This window comes from Loa loa, assembly GCF_000183805.2.
Source record: "Loa loa unplaced genomic scaffold supercont3.13, whole genome shotgun sequence".
Lineage (NCBI taxonomy): Eukaryota > Metazoa > Nematoda > Chromadorea > Rhabditida > Onchocercidae > Loa > Loa loa.
Genome location: NW_018108193.1, coordinates 277,016 through 293,870, shown reverse-complemented (window position 1 = coordinate 293,870; position 16,855 = coordinate 277,016). Strand labels below are relative to the sequence as shown.

At 35.0% G+C, this 16,855-nt stretch overlaps 4 protein-coding genes across 4 annotated transcripts; 3 read left to right on the top strand and 1 right to left on the bottom strand.

Moving 5' to 3' along the window:
- Positions 1–1,078: 1,078 nt before the first annotated feature.
- On the top strand, positions 1,079–1,642 carry LOAG_06687 (linker histone H1 and H5 family protein; the record flags this gene model as incomplete). The annotated part of the gene is made up of 1 exon (XM_003142223.2): positions 1,079–1,642. One exon carries the CDS (start codon positions 1,079–1,081, stop codon positions 1,640–1,642), a length of 564 nt encoding a protein of 187 aa, XP_003142271.2.
- A 647-nt stretch (positions 1,643–2,289) lies between these two features.
- On the bottom strand, positions 2,290–10,331 carry LOAG_06686 (transcription activator; the record flags this gene model as incomplete). The annotated part of the gene is made up of 23 exons (XM_020447212.1): positions 2,290–2,693; positions 2,903–3,046; positions 3,154–3,280; positions 3,367–3,506; positions 3,666–3,746; positions 3,889–4,005; positions 4,080–4,208; positions 4,649–4,805; positions 5,055–5,269; positions 5,365–5,517; positions 5,938–6,069; positions 6,303–6,577; positions 6,703–6,868; positions 7,135–7,195; positions 7,401–7,510; positions 7,713–7,913; positions 8,110–8,265; positions 8,447–8,626; positions 8,742–8,862; positions 8,983–9,115; positions 9,354–9,476; positions 9,886–10,096; positions 10,197–10,331. 23 exons carry the CDS (start codon positions 10,329–10,331, stop codon positions 2,628–2,630), a joined length of 3,333 nt encoding a protein of 1,110 aa, XP_020302535.1. The 3' UTR covers positions 2,290–2,627.
- A 606-nt stretch (positions 10,332–10,937) lies between these two features.
- LOAG_06685 (tRNA-dihydrouridine synthase 4) lies at positions 10,938–13,794 on the top strand (the record flags this gene model as incomplete). The annotated part of the gene is made up of 7 exons (XM_003142221.2): positions 10,938–11,062; positions 11,613–11,734; positions 12,019–12,094; positions 12,292–12,439; positions 12,516–12,759; positions 13,209–13,294; positions 13,492–13,794. The coding sequence occupies 7 exons, from the start codon at positions 10,938–10,940 to the stop codon at positions 13,690–13,692; spliced, it is 1,002 nt and encodes a 333-aa protein (XP_003142269.1). The 3' UTR covers positions 13,693–13,794.
- A 1,537-nt stretch (positions 13,795–15,331) lies between these two features.
- LOAG_06684 (hypothetical protein) lies at positions 15,332–16,567 on the top strand (the record flags this gene model as incomplete). The annotated part of the gene is made up of 5 exons (XM_003142220.1): positions 15,332–15,367; positions 15,967–15,977; positions 16,114–16,171; positions 16,244–16,361; positions 16,488–16,567. 5 exons carry the CDS (start codon positions 15,332–15,334, stop codon positions 16,565–16,567), a joined length of 303 nt encoding a protein of 100 aa, XP_003142268.1.
- Positions 16,568–16,855: the final 288 nt, after the last annotated feature.

The window sequence follows — 16,855 nt, the reverse complement described above, 5'->3', positions numbered from 1 at the left end:
TAATAATAATAATAATAATAATAATAATAATAATAATAATAATAATAATAATAATAATAATAATAATAATAATAATAATAATAATAATAATAATAGTAATAATAATAATAATAATAGTAGTAATAATAATAATTATTATTATTGTTATTATTGTTATTATTATTCATTATTACTATTGTCATTATTATTATTAATTATTGTTACTGTTATCATTATTATTGTTATTATTATTATTACTATTATTATTATCACTATTATTATTATTAATTTATTATTATTATTTCTTTTCATATTGATTTGAATGGAACATAATCGTGAAGATTCGAGGGATCTTTTACAATAAATTGGAGTCTTTCGGAAGAAGTAAATTAAAAAATATTTTAGAAATGAGTTAAATATTTGCAATTCCCAGAAGTCTTCCCTCCTTTTGGAGATTTCACGAAAAAGTTACAAAATTTCTAATTTTTTTTCGAAAGAATTGCTTTTTGAAGAATTACTGAATTCGAGAAAAAGTCTCATTAGCTAATGTTAGACAATCTAAAATTATCGCTTTAATACTACTCAAAATTTGTATCTCCACTTTTCCTACGGTATTTTTTGTAGGGGGTAAGAACTTACAACTATTCAAATCTATGAACAAATTAATGTCCTAGCCACTGTGTGCGCTTGTTGTGGGTTGCATGTGAAATTATGGATCATATGTAGCATACCTGAGGCATGCATTATCATATGTGGTATAGTTATGTTGCCACATTACGGTTCTTTCTCTGTAATTTTAATACAGTGGAGACAGTTTTGGAAAGTCTTGCGTCATCCGAGACACGTGTCGTACACTGGGGACCCTATCGTATACGGAGAACACGTATTCTATACAGGGACACTTATCCTGCATGAAGAAGACACGCCCCTGACAAAGGCATCTTGAAAAAATATTCCACTCGAGACCACACGGTTTAATTTGTAAGCTCCCGCCAGTTTCTGGGATTTTGGCGGGAAAGTGGAGTAATATATAAAGGCAATCGTCCTCCTCAATGTTATCACATTGTTAGTTCCACAGAGTGTAGTTCTGCTATCGATAATGGAGGCATCGGCTGTTGAATTGCCTTCACCCCCTCGATTGAGCTCAGCTGCGAGGTCTCCAAAAAATCAATCGAGAGCTCAAGGAACTCCTAAAGCACGTTCCAAGCGACAAGGGACAAAGACAACGAAGAGCCATCCTAGCTATTCTCAAATGGTAAAGGAGGCGATCACTGTTTTGAAAGATCGAAAAGGCTCAAGCCGTGTAGCAATCCTGAAATATATCTCTACTCATTACCAGTTGGGAGGCAACGGTAAACGTGTGCATTTCCAACTTCGACAGGCTATCAAGAAAGGTATTGCATCGGGGAAGTTTACGCTTGCAAAGGGTGCTGGTGTGAACGGTTCCTTCAGGCTCGGTACCAAAGTTGAAATTGCGGTGAAGAAGAGGTCGGATAAGCAAAAGAGGATGAAATCGAAGCAAGAGAAGGAGAGCAAGGTTGCCTCTGCTTCTTCCAAGAAGCCACAAATGACAAAAGTTGCAGCTGCGAAGAAGTCGCTGAAGCGAAAACTGAAGACAGACAAACCGAAGCCAAAGGTTTCGAGGCCGAAAAAAACGTCTTAGACCTTTACGTCCATGACGTTGGTCCCATAACCCAACGGCCCTCTTAAGGGCCACAAGCTTCATGAGTCATGCTGCCTCTTTTGATCTGAGTTTCCTCTACATGAGGAAGGTCATACTTAAATCCTTTCATTTGTTAGAAAATTCTTTTGCTTTGGACCAACATGTTTTTTTTTCCAGGGTAGTCACACAGAGCGTCGACCACGCTGTCATTCTTGGCTTTGAGGTTTTACTCCGAGTTGAATGTGTTGTCCATGAGTTGATATGATAACAGAATCATTAAGATGCCCGGTTAAAATTTGATTATTCTCGTAAAGCATTTGCATCTCTGCAGTAACTGAACCGTTAATTTGGAAGTCATCCCACCTAAACGGTGCAAGAGAACCGGATATCAAAAGCCGTTCCTCTATGCAACTTACGAGTACAATAGAATAGAATAATCACCATGACCTAATTTAGGAGGGAAATGCCAGCCACGTCTAGTGCATGTCATGGTGGTTCCAAGTTAATTCTCTCCATATTCCAGTTAATAATTTACAAGCTAGACATTTAATATCCATATTGCCTGGTAAGCTTCGGTTTGCATGGCTATCATCGTTATTGTAACGGTGGTTACGATGGCAGGAAGGATGTCGATTACTGATGTGTCAAGAAACTATGTATTCAAGTTTTATGATACATTACAGGTTGATGTACAGGTACTACGGACGGATAAATTGTCAAGGATAAGCAAACAATAACAAGGATAGAATCACTCATCAAAATTTTTGTCATAACAGCAAAGGAATGTGTTCATTAAATCGGCCAAGACAAATGAGTTTAGTCCCATTTCAGCCCAACAATTTCTGAAAACGATTCTCATCAGCATTAAAAACAAATCAGTTTTTAATGCTGATGAGAATGAAAAACTTACACGGGTTGTAAATACAAACAGTATGATGAAGGGTTTTATCCGAGGTAAACATCGCGACAATTCATAAGACCAATACTATTTCTGACGTTTAGAGCTGGATCCCTTAGATGTAGATTGTTCATTTTTGCGTTTCTGACCAGACTAAAACGAAGCATTGGGTTAGAATACTTGGCGTATGATATCACTTTATGCGAAATTGACAGCGTCCCGCACTCTGGAACTGTAGTAATGGGCGATATAATACTGGAGTACCATTCGCCTTTACTACACGACAAAAGGATATACTTATTCGTTAAATCCTTGATTTAGACTACTACCAGCAACTGACTTAATAGATATCAGGAAGTTACCTTAGTGACTGGTGTAATTTTCGGGTCGTTAGTATTAGTTGTAAGAGTATTTGATGACTTTTGACCATGCTTCCGTTTCACTTCTACCTCACCCATTTCTTTTTCAATCAGTGAAATCAGTGTGTTACAGCGACGTTGAAGCTCCTGAAGAATAGTTCAGAGCTCAGAGAAAGTGTGAATGGAAACAGCGAAACGGGCACTGATTCATTAATGAAGTCTTCGGAAAATGAGAAACTCGTGAAAATCCCAACCGTTGATGTGCGAGATTTAATAAACCAATCGAATCGAAACTGTGGTGCAGAGCGAACCGCTTGCCGCAGCTCCTCATAAACATTGTCCTTATCAAATCCAAGCTTATGCAGTTGACAGACCATAAACCTTTAAGAGGAAGCTTTAGATTTCGATAATTTACTTGACGTATTATATCAATTGACCAAATATAAAAATGTGCAAGCGGTCCTTACCGATCCTCCTCTTCTGTGTAATTTTTGCCTTTATTCGTTCCGTATTGAATTCGCAGTTGATGAAATGGGGCCTTGTACTTTGCTATTTTTTCATCCAGTGCCTTTTTAACACTCTGCCGACGTTGTATGCGAGCTTCACCCTAAAACAAAGTCTCTTGGATTAACGATTTCAAACAATATCAGATTCAAAATAACGACTTCAGAATCAGTATACAAACGCAAGAATATTTGACGGAATTTGAAATTTTCGCTAGAAATTCATGATTTTAAAAACACTGTACTAGCAGCAATTGATAAACCTTTTCGATTGTAGCTAAAATTCTTTCGTGATCGGATAGTTCCTCTAGGCGTTCCCAAAACAACTTTGCATATTCTTCAACCTTAAAAGAGGGAAGTAATAATGGAATTTTCTAATTTTAATCATTATCGATGGAATACCAAAACAAAAGAACCTGGTGATAGAAGGATAATACGGAGCTTTACTTTGGCTGAATGTTTAACTAACAAAAAAAAAAGAAAAACCTCAGTTGTAGATTTTGTGTCAATTTCCTTCGCAATATTTTCCAAATCATGTCTTCCATATTTCTCGTTCGCTTTGATAAACTGCTGAAACTCTCGACGACTCCAATTGCTTTGCCCCTAGAGATACTAGTAGTAACCCGAGATTTACTTCCAGTGCATTTTCTTTCCATAAGTGATAACTTTAAAATTACTTGTGTGAGCAGCTGGATCTTTTCATTTTGCTCTTCTTCAGTTAGTGGCACAGCGCTGTCAATCTTTTTCTGCTCTTCTTTTTGTTTTCTTTCTGCTTCTTTAGCAGGGAGATCTGATGGTCTTTGTGCCTAAAAACCAAAATAAGCATAGGTACGCCATTGTTCGGTTTCAAATTCAACAATCTCAGAAAACCATTTTTGTAAGAGCTCAACCTGATGCACAGAAAAATCCGCGAAATTATGCTGTTCAGCAGCAAAAAGCTGAAACCATATCAAAGTGTACGTATTAATACGCAGTTAATAAAAACAAGGAAGACTTGAAGTCTCATTCGTTGCCACGAAGTTTGATCCACGATATTGGTCATTTAAAGACTAAAGTTTTCATTATTTCAATGAACACTACTCTCAACATTTCCTAGCTTTAAAGTCTACATTGTAATGAGGATTTGAGGACTTGACAATGGGCTACTTTTATTTTGAAAATTTCTTTAAAACTAATGGCTAACAACTCCCATATGCAACATCGAGAAAAGCTAGCAGAAAAAACTGGAACAATTTTTTGAACATACTCTGTATCCGATCGTTTTCCGATGAAGATAAACTTCCTTTTCTAGTAATTCGAACAATCGTTTTGGATAGAATTGAAAATCTTGAACATTAGGCTGTTTTGGTGGCCTTGGCGCTTTTGGTGCTTTTGGCTCTGCATGTCCTCCCCGCATCGCCTCTCTATAAATAATGCGACAGTAAACAAAAACGTAGGATTTAAAACAAACAAAAGCGGTATAAAAATATCCTTGTGTTGAATAATGAACTATAGAGCCAATTTGAAATTCACCGAACGTAATGTAGTAGTGAATAGTGTATCTGAATTGGTAAAACTGCGAAAATTAAAATCACGTAGGATAGTAGTCTGTATAAAGTCAGATAAACGGTTATATTTATAAACATAAATGAAAAAATTATTTAAAAAACGACCTAAAATAAGCGTCAACTTGATAATTTGCTTTCCGTTCTCGTTTTGGTGGCTCAATCCAATAGCCAATTCCCCCAGCATTTTTCTGTTTCTCACGATAGTCTTCTCCTTCAAACTTATAAACTGTGTAGTTACTATCAGCGTCGAAAGATGGTGCATCCAACGCGAAATTTCGAAGCGATGTCTCTCCCAATGAAGCAATTTTCTTATTCAGCGCCTGCATGCAAAACGATTATTAAAAAATTGGGTTTTTTGAGAGATTTGAGATATAGAAAAATACTAAAAATTATGGCACGATTACCGGTGACTTACCTCCGTTTTCTGCTCTGCTTTTTCCAAAATAGTATCTATATCTTCATCTGTAACTGTACTATCTTTAGAAGCAAAGACTTGGTCAGCACCATGTCTAATCATATCCAGCATGTCTTCTTTACCCAAAGCTTTCTGGGAATCGGTCAATCGTCCCTAAAAAAAATCAAAAGAAAATAGTAAAAGAACAAACGGAACACAATATCCAACCAATTCCAATTTCCAGTGATGGTTGCTTTAACAGTAGAGCGCAAATGCCTTTGTAAAAAAATGGAATTTTCTAAACGTTATGTATTTTACCACTGGCAGGACTGACGTCGATAACGAGTGCAAAATACAAAACACTCCAATCCAAGCAAAACAAAAAAGACAAAAAATGATATAAGTTTCAAAAGACCAACGATTTAGGAGTTTCAAATTCTGTACCGTCCAACGGTTTGGAAATAAAAGTGATACAAGACAACATGCACAAAAACACAAAAACACAGGATTGATATATCACCACTTTCCAAATCAACATCATACGCTTCATTAGTGCGCAAAGACCAAACAGACCCGGACAACATCATTTAATACCTGTTGTATGACGATTGAATCAAGATGAAGTTTCATTTCAGCTCGCTCAATGATCCTTTCATCCACAGTGTTATCTGTTATAAATCGGAAAACGCGAACTTGTTTCTTTTGTCCAATACGATGCGCCCGATCCTAAATCTTGAGTCTGATAAAACGGTGGCGCAAGTTTTTCAAATTTCACTAAACAAGAAAACAAATGAAAAAAGTAGTGGCTAGTAGACCAGCTGTTAATCTTATAAAACGACAGATTATTAATGATAAATATAAACGAAACATAGAAATAGTAATTTCGTCATGTGAAGTAAGAACAATTCGTGATATGAAGACAATGCATTTGAGATTTTTAAATCATAGAAAGCACCAACCATCGCTTGTAAATCTACTTGTGGATTCCAGTCACTATCGTAAATGATAACAACATCCGCAGCAGTAAGATTAATTCCAAGGCCACCTGCGCGTGTTGTAAGCATAAAAATGAACTTGTCTGAATCCGGCTTGTTAAACTCATCAATAGATTTTTGACGTTCATCATGAACGGTTTGTCCATCTAAGCGACAGTAACGATAACTACGCCACCAGCAATAATCTTCTAATAAATCCAACATTCGAGACATCGATGAAAATATCAAGACGCGAGATCCTGAAAAATTTCAACTAGAAACATCAGAATTACTGGTAAAATGTTGGTTAGTGCTTACATGTTAAAGACAACTAATTCACACCAATTTTAATTCAACGTATCGTAAAACAAACAGAACTTCTAACCTTGTTCTTTCAGTTTCACCAGTAGCTTATCCAGAAGAACCATTTTCCCAGAGTTGTCAACAAGATGCTGATCTGTAGTATATGGTGGACCCGGTTCAGCACCATCGAACAAATATGGGTGATTACAACATTTTCGCAAGTGCATCAATATGTTCATTATTCGTGCCTTCAAAACAATTATACTCCTTTTGAGGCAACAGTGCACAAATTCGTTTGAAATTTTCAGCCTTTGCTCACCACAGGCAAAAATATCCCAGTATTTCAGATTTAAGACGATTCTTAAATAACTACTTGTGAATATTACGCTTAAGTGGAGGAGTTGACAACTCGTATGGCACCTTCCAAGTTTCCATTAACTCACTTTAAATTGAACATTCCGAAATAAATAAATCCACCATGTTGAACTAGTTTGGTTTCCGAAAAATAACTAACCTTTTCCAATTTGCCAGCACCATTAACGACATCGATATCTTTCATTAAGATCTTGGTGTACCTATAAATAAAAACTTCAGAAATAAAACATGAGAATTTCCTACAGCAAATTCAAACATTCTCAATCATTTCGATATTTTTCAACAAAATTTCCATTATTACATCAGATAAGCACTTGAACATAATAAAGACGATAACTATATTATCACACGCTCCACACCACCCAATAGTTTACAGTAACTTTCGTTAGAAAATCAAAAGATTACCATTCTCTTTGCATCTTCGACAAACCCACGTAGATCTTAACTTCCTTCTTTGGAAGAAGAGACTTTTCGACATCCGATTTTAAACGTCGTAATAAAAACGGCTTTAAAACCTGAATAAAAATACTTCATACCAAATTCTTTTTTATGATGAAGTTTTTTACGATGCTCCTTCTAAAAGAAAATCCAAAATTTGAAATTTATTATAAAGAACGGAACCACTAAAAAACAGTGAAAAGCATATATTCAAGGATGAAAAATTAAAGCAAGGCACAAAATGTGACAATGAAATAAAAAAAGAAAAACCGGATTTACCTTATGTAAACGTGCAACGAGATCCTGGTTGCCCATCATATCATTCGTTGTAAACCAAGAATCGAAATCAGATGCAAGTGCGAACATATCCGGTAACAAGAAATTAAGTAATGCCCATAACTCATGCAAATTATTTTGCAAAGGTGTTCCCGTGATTAGCAAACGATGTCTTGATTTGAATTCACGGACAATCTCTGATAGCTGAAATATACAATTTTGAAATACACAACTGTATCCAGAATCCCTTAGACACCTCATTCCCCTACGAAAATAACAGTGCTAAAAGTAAGCTACTAATTGAATTGTCCTGGATATTAAAAATACACAATGCACACAAAAGGAAAGCAAAATTCTTATCGATGATAAGATAGAAAAATAGGCCGGAATATAGTATCACCTTCGAATGCTCATTTTTTATACGATGTGCTTCGTCAATAACAAGATATTGCCAAGCATATTTTCTCAATAATGATTTCTCCTTTAAAACCATCTCATACGATGTTACCAAAACATCCCATTTTCCAGGTAAAATTTCATTACGTATTAAATCTGCCTAAAAAATTGTAATATTCTAGCATAAAACGAAATCGAATAAAAGCAATATATTAATGAAATAGCATGAGACGGGAAATATTTGCGCATTATGAAAATGATATAAGAAAAATAGGGCTGAGGAAATGCACAAACTTAAGGTAAAAAGTAGGTAATATGACATTGAAGAAAGAAAGTCTTACTCGTGCTTCGGCTATACCGATAAGTGCGATGGCTTTCAATGAAGGACACCATTTTCCAAATTCATTGATCCAGTTCTGTAGCGTTGACTTAGGAGCGATAACTAAGTGTGGTCCAGACGCATTTTTGTAATGCTTCATAAAGCCTATCACAGCAACCGTTTGTAATGTTTTACCCAAACCCTAAGGAATGCATATGAAAAGGTTATATGTTTTGACACTTACTGGATATATCAGTTAAAAAATATGGGGGAAACAAACTTTATCCTATAAGGTAAGCTTAGATAACTTAATATACCATTTCATCAGCGAGGATCCCATTAATACCGTTATGTTGCAACGAAATAAGCCAATTAAGCCCTCGTATCTGATAGTCGCGCATTTCACCATTTTCTATATAAAATGGCGTTTTTTCAAATCTGCAAGCAACAGTAGTTAGTATTTACTATGTAGCTTATAAATGTTAGTATATAATTTAAACAAATAGAATAAGCTAATGAATTCAATTTGCGCACAAAATAAAGGGAATTCATACGGACCGAATCAGTGTTTCGCTCTTTTTCACCTGGTTTATCAACTCTTCATCCTCTTCCTTTTCTGTTTTGCGGTGACGGTGATCTCCTTCAGATTGATTCCGAGGACGTCCTTTGGCTCCCACACAGTTTGATGAGCCTATTGCAATGTTCATAATTCACTTTAATAAAAACATAATTACTGCTCTTTTTTCGAATGTTAGGAACGAATGGAAGAAAATCCCCTTATTTTCAGCAATCTTACTGGAAATAACTTTAAACAAAATGCAAAATTGCTTTACTTCACTTTGCGATGACGTATTATCTACATTAAACGCAAAAAGAAGTGCACAATAATTACAAATCACAAATGTAACCGAATTATAATTAAGTTTTACCATCAACACTTTCAACATCTCCTGCACTCAAACAGTGTGAAAAATTCTCAGTTTTCTTTAGCAACATTTCAAAACGCTTGAAAGAATCCTTCTCGAATTGTGATTCCACACTGAAGTTACTATCTGAATATCGAAATGAATGCAATTTAATTCAACCATTATTTTCTAGCTAAGCAGAATAAACTAAAAGCAGTCAGAACTACAGCTTCAACATCAATTAAGTTATGATGCTGGGAATACTGCTCTATACGCATACAACTATTTGAAGAGATTTGTACTGCTCTCTGAACATTTTATACTTCTACTTTCGCAGGGAAAGGAAGCGAAGTTTTTATTAAATCACTCATCCTGCTGTGACAGTGTTCGTAATCTCATTTACTCATTGTTCCCCACAGTAAGTTGTGATGTAAATGATAATGTGAATCGTACCAAGCAACATTGAATTTTTAATCCTAAACTTCCCGTAGAACGAAGAACCTGAACACATACATCCACAGTGAACAAAAAAAAAAAAGGGAAAAAAGGAACATACTTGAGGTAGGTGTTTCAACTAAATCTCCTACATTCTCATCGGTTTCCAAAGAATCGATATCACGGCGCCCTTCCATACCCATAGCTTCATTTCCAATCGTTTCAGGTTCATCCTTCACTGCAATCATTTCTGTTTCCATCAAACTCGCCGGTGATTCCGCTAATGGCATCTTGTCGCTATCGTTATCCTCATTGGCGTTCATCTTATTCTGCTATACATAATTTTATATAAGTTAACGATGAGATAACAATATGCCGAGTATTACAGGGCAATAAAAGACACGCATCAACGAAGAAATGTTACAAACCCACACGTCGCAACACTCCGACTCCTCCCAGAACTTCCTGAATTCTGCGTGTAGCAGAGTGATTTACTGCAATATCATAGTCGGTCACAACCTGTATCATCTTGATGAAGACGTAACGAAAAATATCGTTCCTCGGCATTTTACAAACTGACAAAATTCTCGATACCAGCATACCGGGAATTGACTAGTTATGGGTGCTGAGGTATTTAAACTGGTTAGAATCTTAATACCTCTAGTTGGATGAAAACATGGATGTTAGGAATCCCTGGAAATTCAGCATTCCGGTGCAGTTCACCTTCGAATTGGTGAGAGGAACTCTTGATACTACCCACTTTTTATGTTTGATTCAAATTGTCTTCTTTTATCGAGATTGAGCTATTGATAGGGAGACCAATTATTGGTATAAAAATCAAGCCGTTACTGTAAAGAAACAAACTATCAATATAGAGATGAAGTTGTTGTTTGTGAGATCAAGCGTTAGATATCAAGCTGTTGCTTTAGATGTCAAACTACCGATGTAAAAATCAAACCCTTGGTTTAAGGATCAAATTTTCGGTGTAGCGATCAAACTGTCACTGTAAATGTCAAGCAAAATTACAGGACAATAAATTAATTTGAAAATAGCTTGGATCTTGAATGTCTGACTGCTAGATGTAATAGATTCCGAAATGATTTGATAATTGCTATTGAGTTGCTGATTGCTTTGGTATACTTTTATCATACAGATTATTCTGTGATTTTAGTGATGAAAGGTCGATTGTACGATTTGTTAAGTGGAAAAAGTGTTGAAGGGAAGGATATCACCAAAGACACACATGTCGATGGTGACATACCTGTATTTGTCGCTGCACCGATGGTGCGATATTCGAAGTAAGCTCTTTATTCCCCTTGACATATGTTCTCAATTCCCTGATTAATGTAAATCTACAGGTACATATACTTGTAAATTTACATTCATTCTAATTTCTCCATCAATTCTGTGCTGAGTATGTTGTCTCTTGTCTTTCTGCTGATTGTTATCATCTTTCATATTGATTACATTATCACTTTCCTAGAAGAATGTGAAACGTCTGCTGCGCTGGTGAATACGTTATGTGTAAAATGATGCCTTAAGCATCGCAAGAGTTGAAATATGTCAAACCTGGTATTAAAGACAGACGAAATCTGTATACTTAGCCGAGATGAATTACGGAAAAGATTAGATTGTTAAAGCCGAATTATTTTCAGTTTAGGAAATTCAAATTTTGAGTGAGATGAATATACGGTCCCTATCTATATCGGATCCTAGCTGTTGAATGATTGAAGAAATCAGATTAAAAAGCCAAATGAAAAATGAAATAAGTGCAGCGGTGAATAGGATTAGTCACAAGAAATCGTAAAGTATTATTTGTTGTATAAGAAGCAGTTTACTTTTGTTTAGGTTGCCATTTCGAATGTTAGTTCGATTGTATGCAGTGGATGTTGCATTCACACCCATGATCTATGCGAAACATTTTATTGCCTCGGAACAATGTCGATCTGCCGAATTCAGTACTTGTCCAGGTTCGTTGTGACAGCAGTAATATTCTATTTCAGTCTTTTCGATAATTTAGAAACAACCTTTCAGTTTATAAGAAATGTGAAATACTTGAACATTTTGTATTGAAGCAAGTAAGCGATTGCAAATTGATGTTAACATTGCTCGGTTTTACGCTGCTATATTATTTACTGTTACTATTTACTATTTTTTACTCGGATCTTTTTTTAATATTTTTTGGTGATTTCTGAGTTCAGATTGCTGATCTAAGGTTAACTCAGTGAGTTACTTTATAGGTTATTTTATGCAGGTGACAATCCAACTATTGTGCAGTTTGCTACCAATAATCCAGAGGAGTTTTTCACAGCAGCGATGTTTATAAGCAGGTATTACGTCATATTCTCATTTTGAAAGTACGCTTTGGCTAGACGATTCATTTATAACATTACACCATTTATAACAATGTTTCATTTATAACAATATTTTTATAACGAACAACGGAACCTATAGGCTTTTGATATGACCAATTTGGTTAAACGAAGCAACACAAGATGATATTGCTATTAATATAATACTCATTCAGGTATTCTCGGGGTATTGATCTGAACTGCGGTTGCCCACAACGAGATGTTATGAAAGAAGGATATGGTTCAAGTTTATTAGTAGATCCCGAACGAATCGCTGATATCGTTGCAACTGCACGTCGACGGATTTCAAAACCAGATTTCACTGTAATGTTGATCTACTGGGAATTCATAACTAATAGTAATGACTCTATTGTACAGGTTGACGTGTTGCATATTTCAGGTCTCTATCAAAATTCGACTAAAAACAAATCGCCAGTTGACTTTAGAAACTTGTCGTCAAGCAGAAAAAGCCGGTGTTTCATTTATAACAGTGCACGGGCGCACACCTGAACAACGATCGGAACCTGCAGATTATGAAATGATCAAGTTGATCAAATCAAGTCTATCAATCCCAGTAATTGCTAATGGAAATATCAAAAGCTATGAACAAGCACTACAAGTTGTAAAATATACGGGAGTTGATGGTTAGTGTTTATAACAATTTCCATAAATATAATCAGAGGAACAATTTGCCTAAGTTGGAAAACAATTCACGAGAATGGTTGTTTTACATCAAACCATTCATTCTATGTTTTGCAGTTCTTAAATGTCGAAATAATTCAAAGACGACTCGAAGTTTACTTCTTTACTTCAAATTTATTGTAAATGCAATTCACCTTTGTGCTTTTGTGCAGTAATTTCAATCTCTTTAATGTCTTTTTTTTTGCATTGACTGCTTGATGAAGTCCTATTAATAATCTGGAAAGTGTATCATGTTGCGTCGTCTAACTCTCTTTTTTATATAAATTTAACATATTTCCACAAACAACAATTTATTTTTCTGAGTTCTGTAAACTTTTTGCCCCTAACATCATGCCAAGAAAATTGTAATAGGAAGACCAAAATCCAGTGTGTCGTAATGGTCATTTTGCAGGTGTAATGTCGGCAAATGGTTTGTTAGAAAACCCAGCTATGTTCGCTGGTTACACTTCTACTCCGAAGCAATGTGTTGCGGATTGGGTATGATTGTTTTTCTTTTTTTATTGCATCTTTTGCATATTCTTGTGGTCAGTGAAGTCATTCAACGTATACGTTCATCTATGTTTATTTGGTTTATCTCAGTTCACATATTTCTTAATTAATAATTAATGTTGTCCGCATTTATGACTTCTTAATTTTTTAAAATGTTGTTACTGAAACGACTGATTATCCTACAGGTGCGTTTGGCAACAGAATATGGTTGCCCATTTGATTTGTTTCATCAACAGTTGATGTTCATGCTTCGATCTTCGTTTACCAGTAGACAAAGAATAGTGTTCAATGGACTGAGTAGTCATCCGGCTGTTTTTGATTACCTCACTCGTAATATCTTCAGAAATGGTATTTTTAAGGGACTTGATAATCCTTATTTAAACTGAATGCAAAAGTATATACTTTTATAACAACGCAAAAAAATGTTTTATGTCCTTGTTGTCGTATGAGTAGGATCTCCAATCTTTAATTGCAATTTTTTGTCGGTTCTCTACAAACTTCAATTTTTGGATGTTTTCAAAAGACTATCAAAATACTTTTTGTGTTTCTATTCTTTAGAATTTACATCTTTGCTGCTTTGCAACCCACGGAAACATTGAGGCTAATCACGTAATCTAAACACTGTTATTGAGCTACTTATTATTATGGTATATTTGAATGGAATAATGCTATCATTGGATACAGGGTCACTCGAGTGAGTATCACATCCACATCCTTTGCAATATCTGTTCATGAATGAATTTTGTCTTTCGATTGGCAAAGTTTTGTTTGAATGGGTCATCCATACAGTCACTTGAATTTCCCTCACCTGAATATACACAAAAGTTAGTATCTTATTTTGTTAATCAGTCAGAAATGCTTGGATGGAAAGATTTGTGTGAAATATTCTTAAAAAATTCTTGCAATAATGATTTTAAAGCTTCTGTAAGCATCGGATGTAGTTGTATTCTTATCACTATCCGTATTTTATATTGGGTAAGGGCAATCCATCCAATGCCATGCGTCAAAGTATTGCCGTCTCGGTCATAAATAAATATTTGGAAAAGACTTTATATATGAAAATCATAAAGATTAGAATCAGTATCCATAATTTCTTCTTCACCTTGATGGTTTTTATTTCTCGTTTTTCAATAAACTTGCCTGGTTAGTCAGAATATTCGATAATTTCGTTCCAAACTTTGATTTCTGTTGAATTTCGCAGTATTCAAAAGTTTTGCCATGTGCTATATTGAAGTAATCAGTGATATTTAAGTAGTTCAAAGCTTCACGAACTCCTCATCAAAATAGTCACGAATATACAACCTTTAGCACTGATAGTTCGCAAAAAACCTCGACATAAATTAAAGGGTATGGAAGTAAAGCGTAATTATTAATAACCTTATCAGCTGTAAATTAGCCCGTACGATCTCATTTTAGCACAACTTCGTTTTTGTACTACTAAACGGTTTCTTTATTTACTGCGGGTAAGAGGGAAAAAAGTAGAGATTCCAGAAACTTCGATATGATTTGTATAATTTTAAATGGCAAAAAAATGGTAAAAAGTAAACCAAATCGAGCTGAACTATCGCTACACCGGTAGACCTATTTTTTATTTTTAGTCACGTTTTTTTTGATAGCCAAAATATTCTAAATTGGCTCATATTTCATCCCTTTTTCTTTCCTCTTGATAACCTACGTTCCTTCATTGAGGAAAAAATTTAAGTTTTGCGTCTTCCAGTTTTTCTGATTAAACATTTCAACATATTCCAAACATTTCCTCTTTGATTGTACGTGTTTCAATTCACTTATTTGACAGACAATTAGTTGCCTGAGAATATTGAAGTCATTAGGATAATTCTGTTGCACCGCTTGTTGACATCAAATCGTAATAAGTAATAGATCTATAAAATGGGGTATTTTAATCAAAACAGTCGTATTTCGATATGGTAATCCGTGAACTATCGGTAATTCGAGCCATATCTTTCACGGTACCGTATCTTTGACCTTTCGCTTTGGCTATCAAAAAAATTTTCTCATACTAAAATGATGGGCAAAGAAAGATGTCCAGAATATCCAAAAAAGGTATCCAGGAGAAAGGTATCCTCAAAAAGGTATCCAGAATCAATTTTTGTTTATTTCATGATTTTTCAACTCTCTTAATTTTAAAATATTGCGATGATAGAATGAGAAGGTTGTCAGCGAAACATTTTTTTTTCTTTTTGTATGTCTAAAAATTGGTATGAAGCATCTTCTGAATTTTGTCGGTTTCTTTGAACACTTGCATATTACTGTTCACTTTGCCGATATGGTCTGAATGATTCTTCTTACAATCAGCAAGGAAAAATATAATATCCTTATCACTTTGTAGCCATACACTTAAACTATTGCCATGAATGATGATGATGATAAAGATTATAATGGCATTGTTCATGTAATCAATTAATCTAACTTCTGCTTACGAAACGGTGTAGAAAAGTAAGTAAAAAATGAAATTTGCCAGAATTAATCACTTGGATTGCCAAAGGTTTGCTTCCTTAGTAATAAAAATTAATGTTGAAAAGGAATCGGATAAAGAATCTATCCCGTCAAGAATAAGTGTTGCATTATTGCAATGTAACTTCCTCTGCATTACTTCAGGCAAATTTTGCTTTTAAATTACTATTTTACATTTTATTTTGCAGGTGGTAGTTAGGTGAATATTGATTATAAAACGAGTTCAAACAGTTACTACAACTTGGTAAGATTATCAAATTTGTTCCAAGTACATGTTGGGAGAACCAGTTGGATTCTGGTTGTTGATCGATAGATTATTTTCGAATTTATTTTAGAATCATTTCACATCATTCATCCTTCATGCACGGACCAGTGGCTAAGTATATTTTTAAAGTCTTCAGTGAATAAGTTTCACGAATGAACCATTTCCAAAAAGTAATTCCGAATTTCTCATGTGTTTTTCAGTTCTTGCATAATGGGAGAAAGAAGGAGCGTGAAAGAATAATAGCAGGGAATTTGTTGATTGAGAGCTTAATGCCTTTGAATTTATCAAATTTGACATTTATCGATGGAAGATTTGGTAGTTTGTTTTCTGTTGTTATAACTCCATAGCGTTGACAGTAACCTTTATTGATCATATATGATATGGTACAATATCGCATGAAACAATAATGGAAACGAAATGAACAATATATGGTAAGTATTAAAGGATACATACCAAATAGTCTTGTCGCTCGTGCTGTTGAACTGTCATTTTGTCGCTTCTCTGCCGTTGAATCGTTGTGGTAATTGAATGCCTGCCTGTCTATGCTGTCTCCTTGAGTGCTTGCGTGAGCTGTCCAATTGAGTAATTTAGAAAGCTGTCGGATTGGGAAATTGCGGGAACTGTTGGATTGAGTGACTGCTCGAGTTTTTTAATGGGAATGGTTTGACATTCCAGACACATTGGTTTAATTGCCAGACTAGAGATTCTTTACGAAATTCCCGCATTTGCAGACAAGTTCTTTACAACATCCCTACAACTGCATTAAGCTCTATTAACGGACGGGGAAAAGTTTACAACCAAAAATTTTCTTT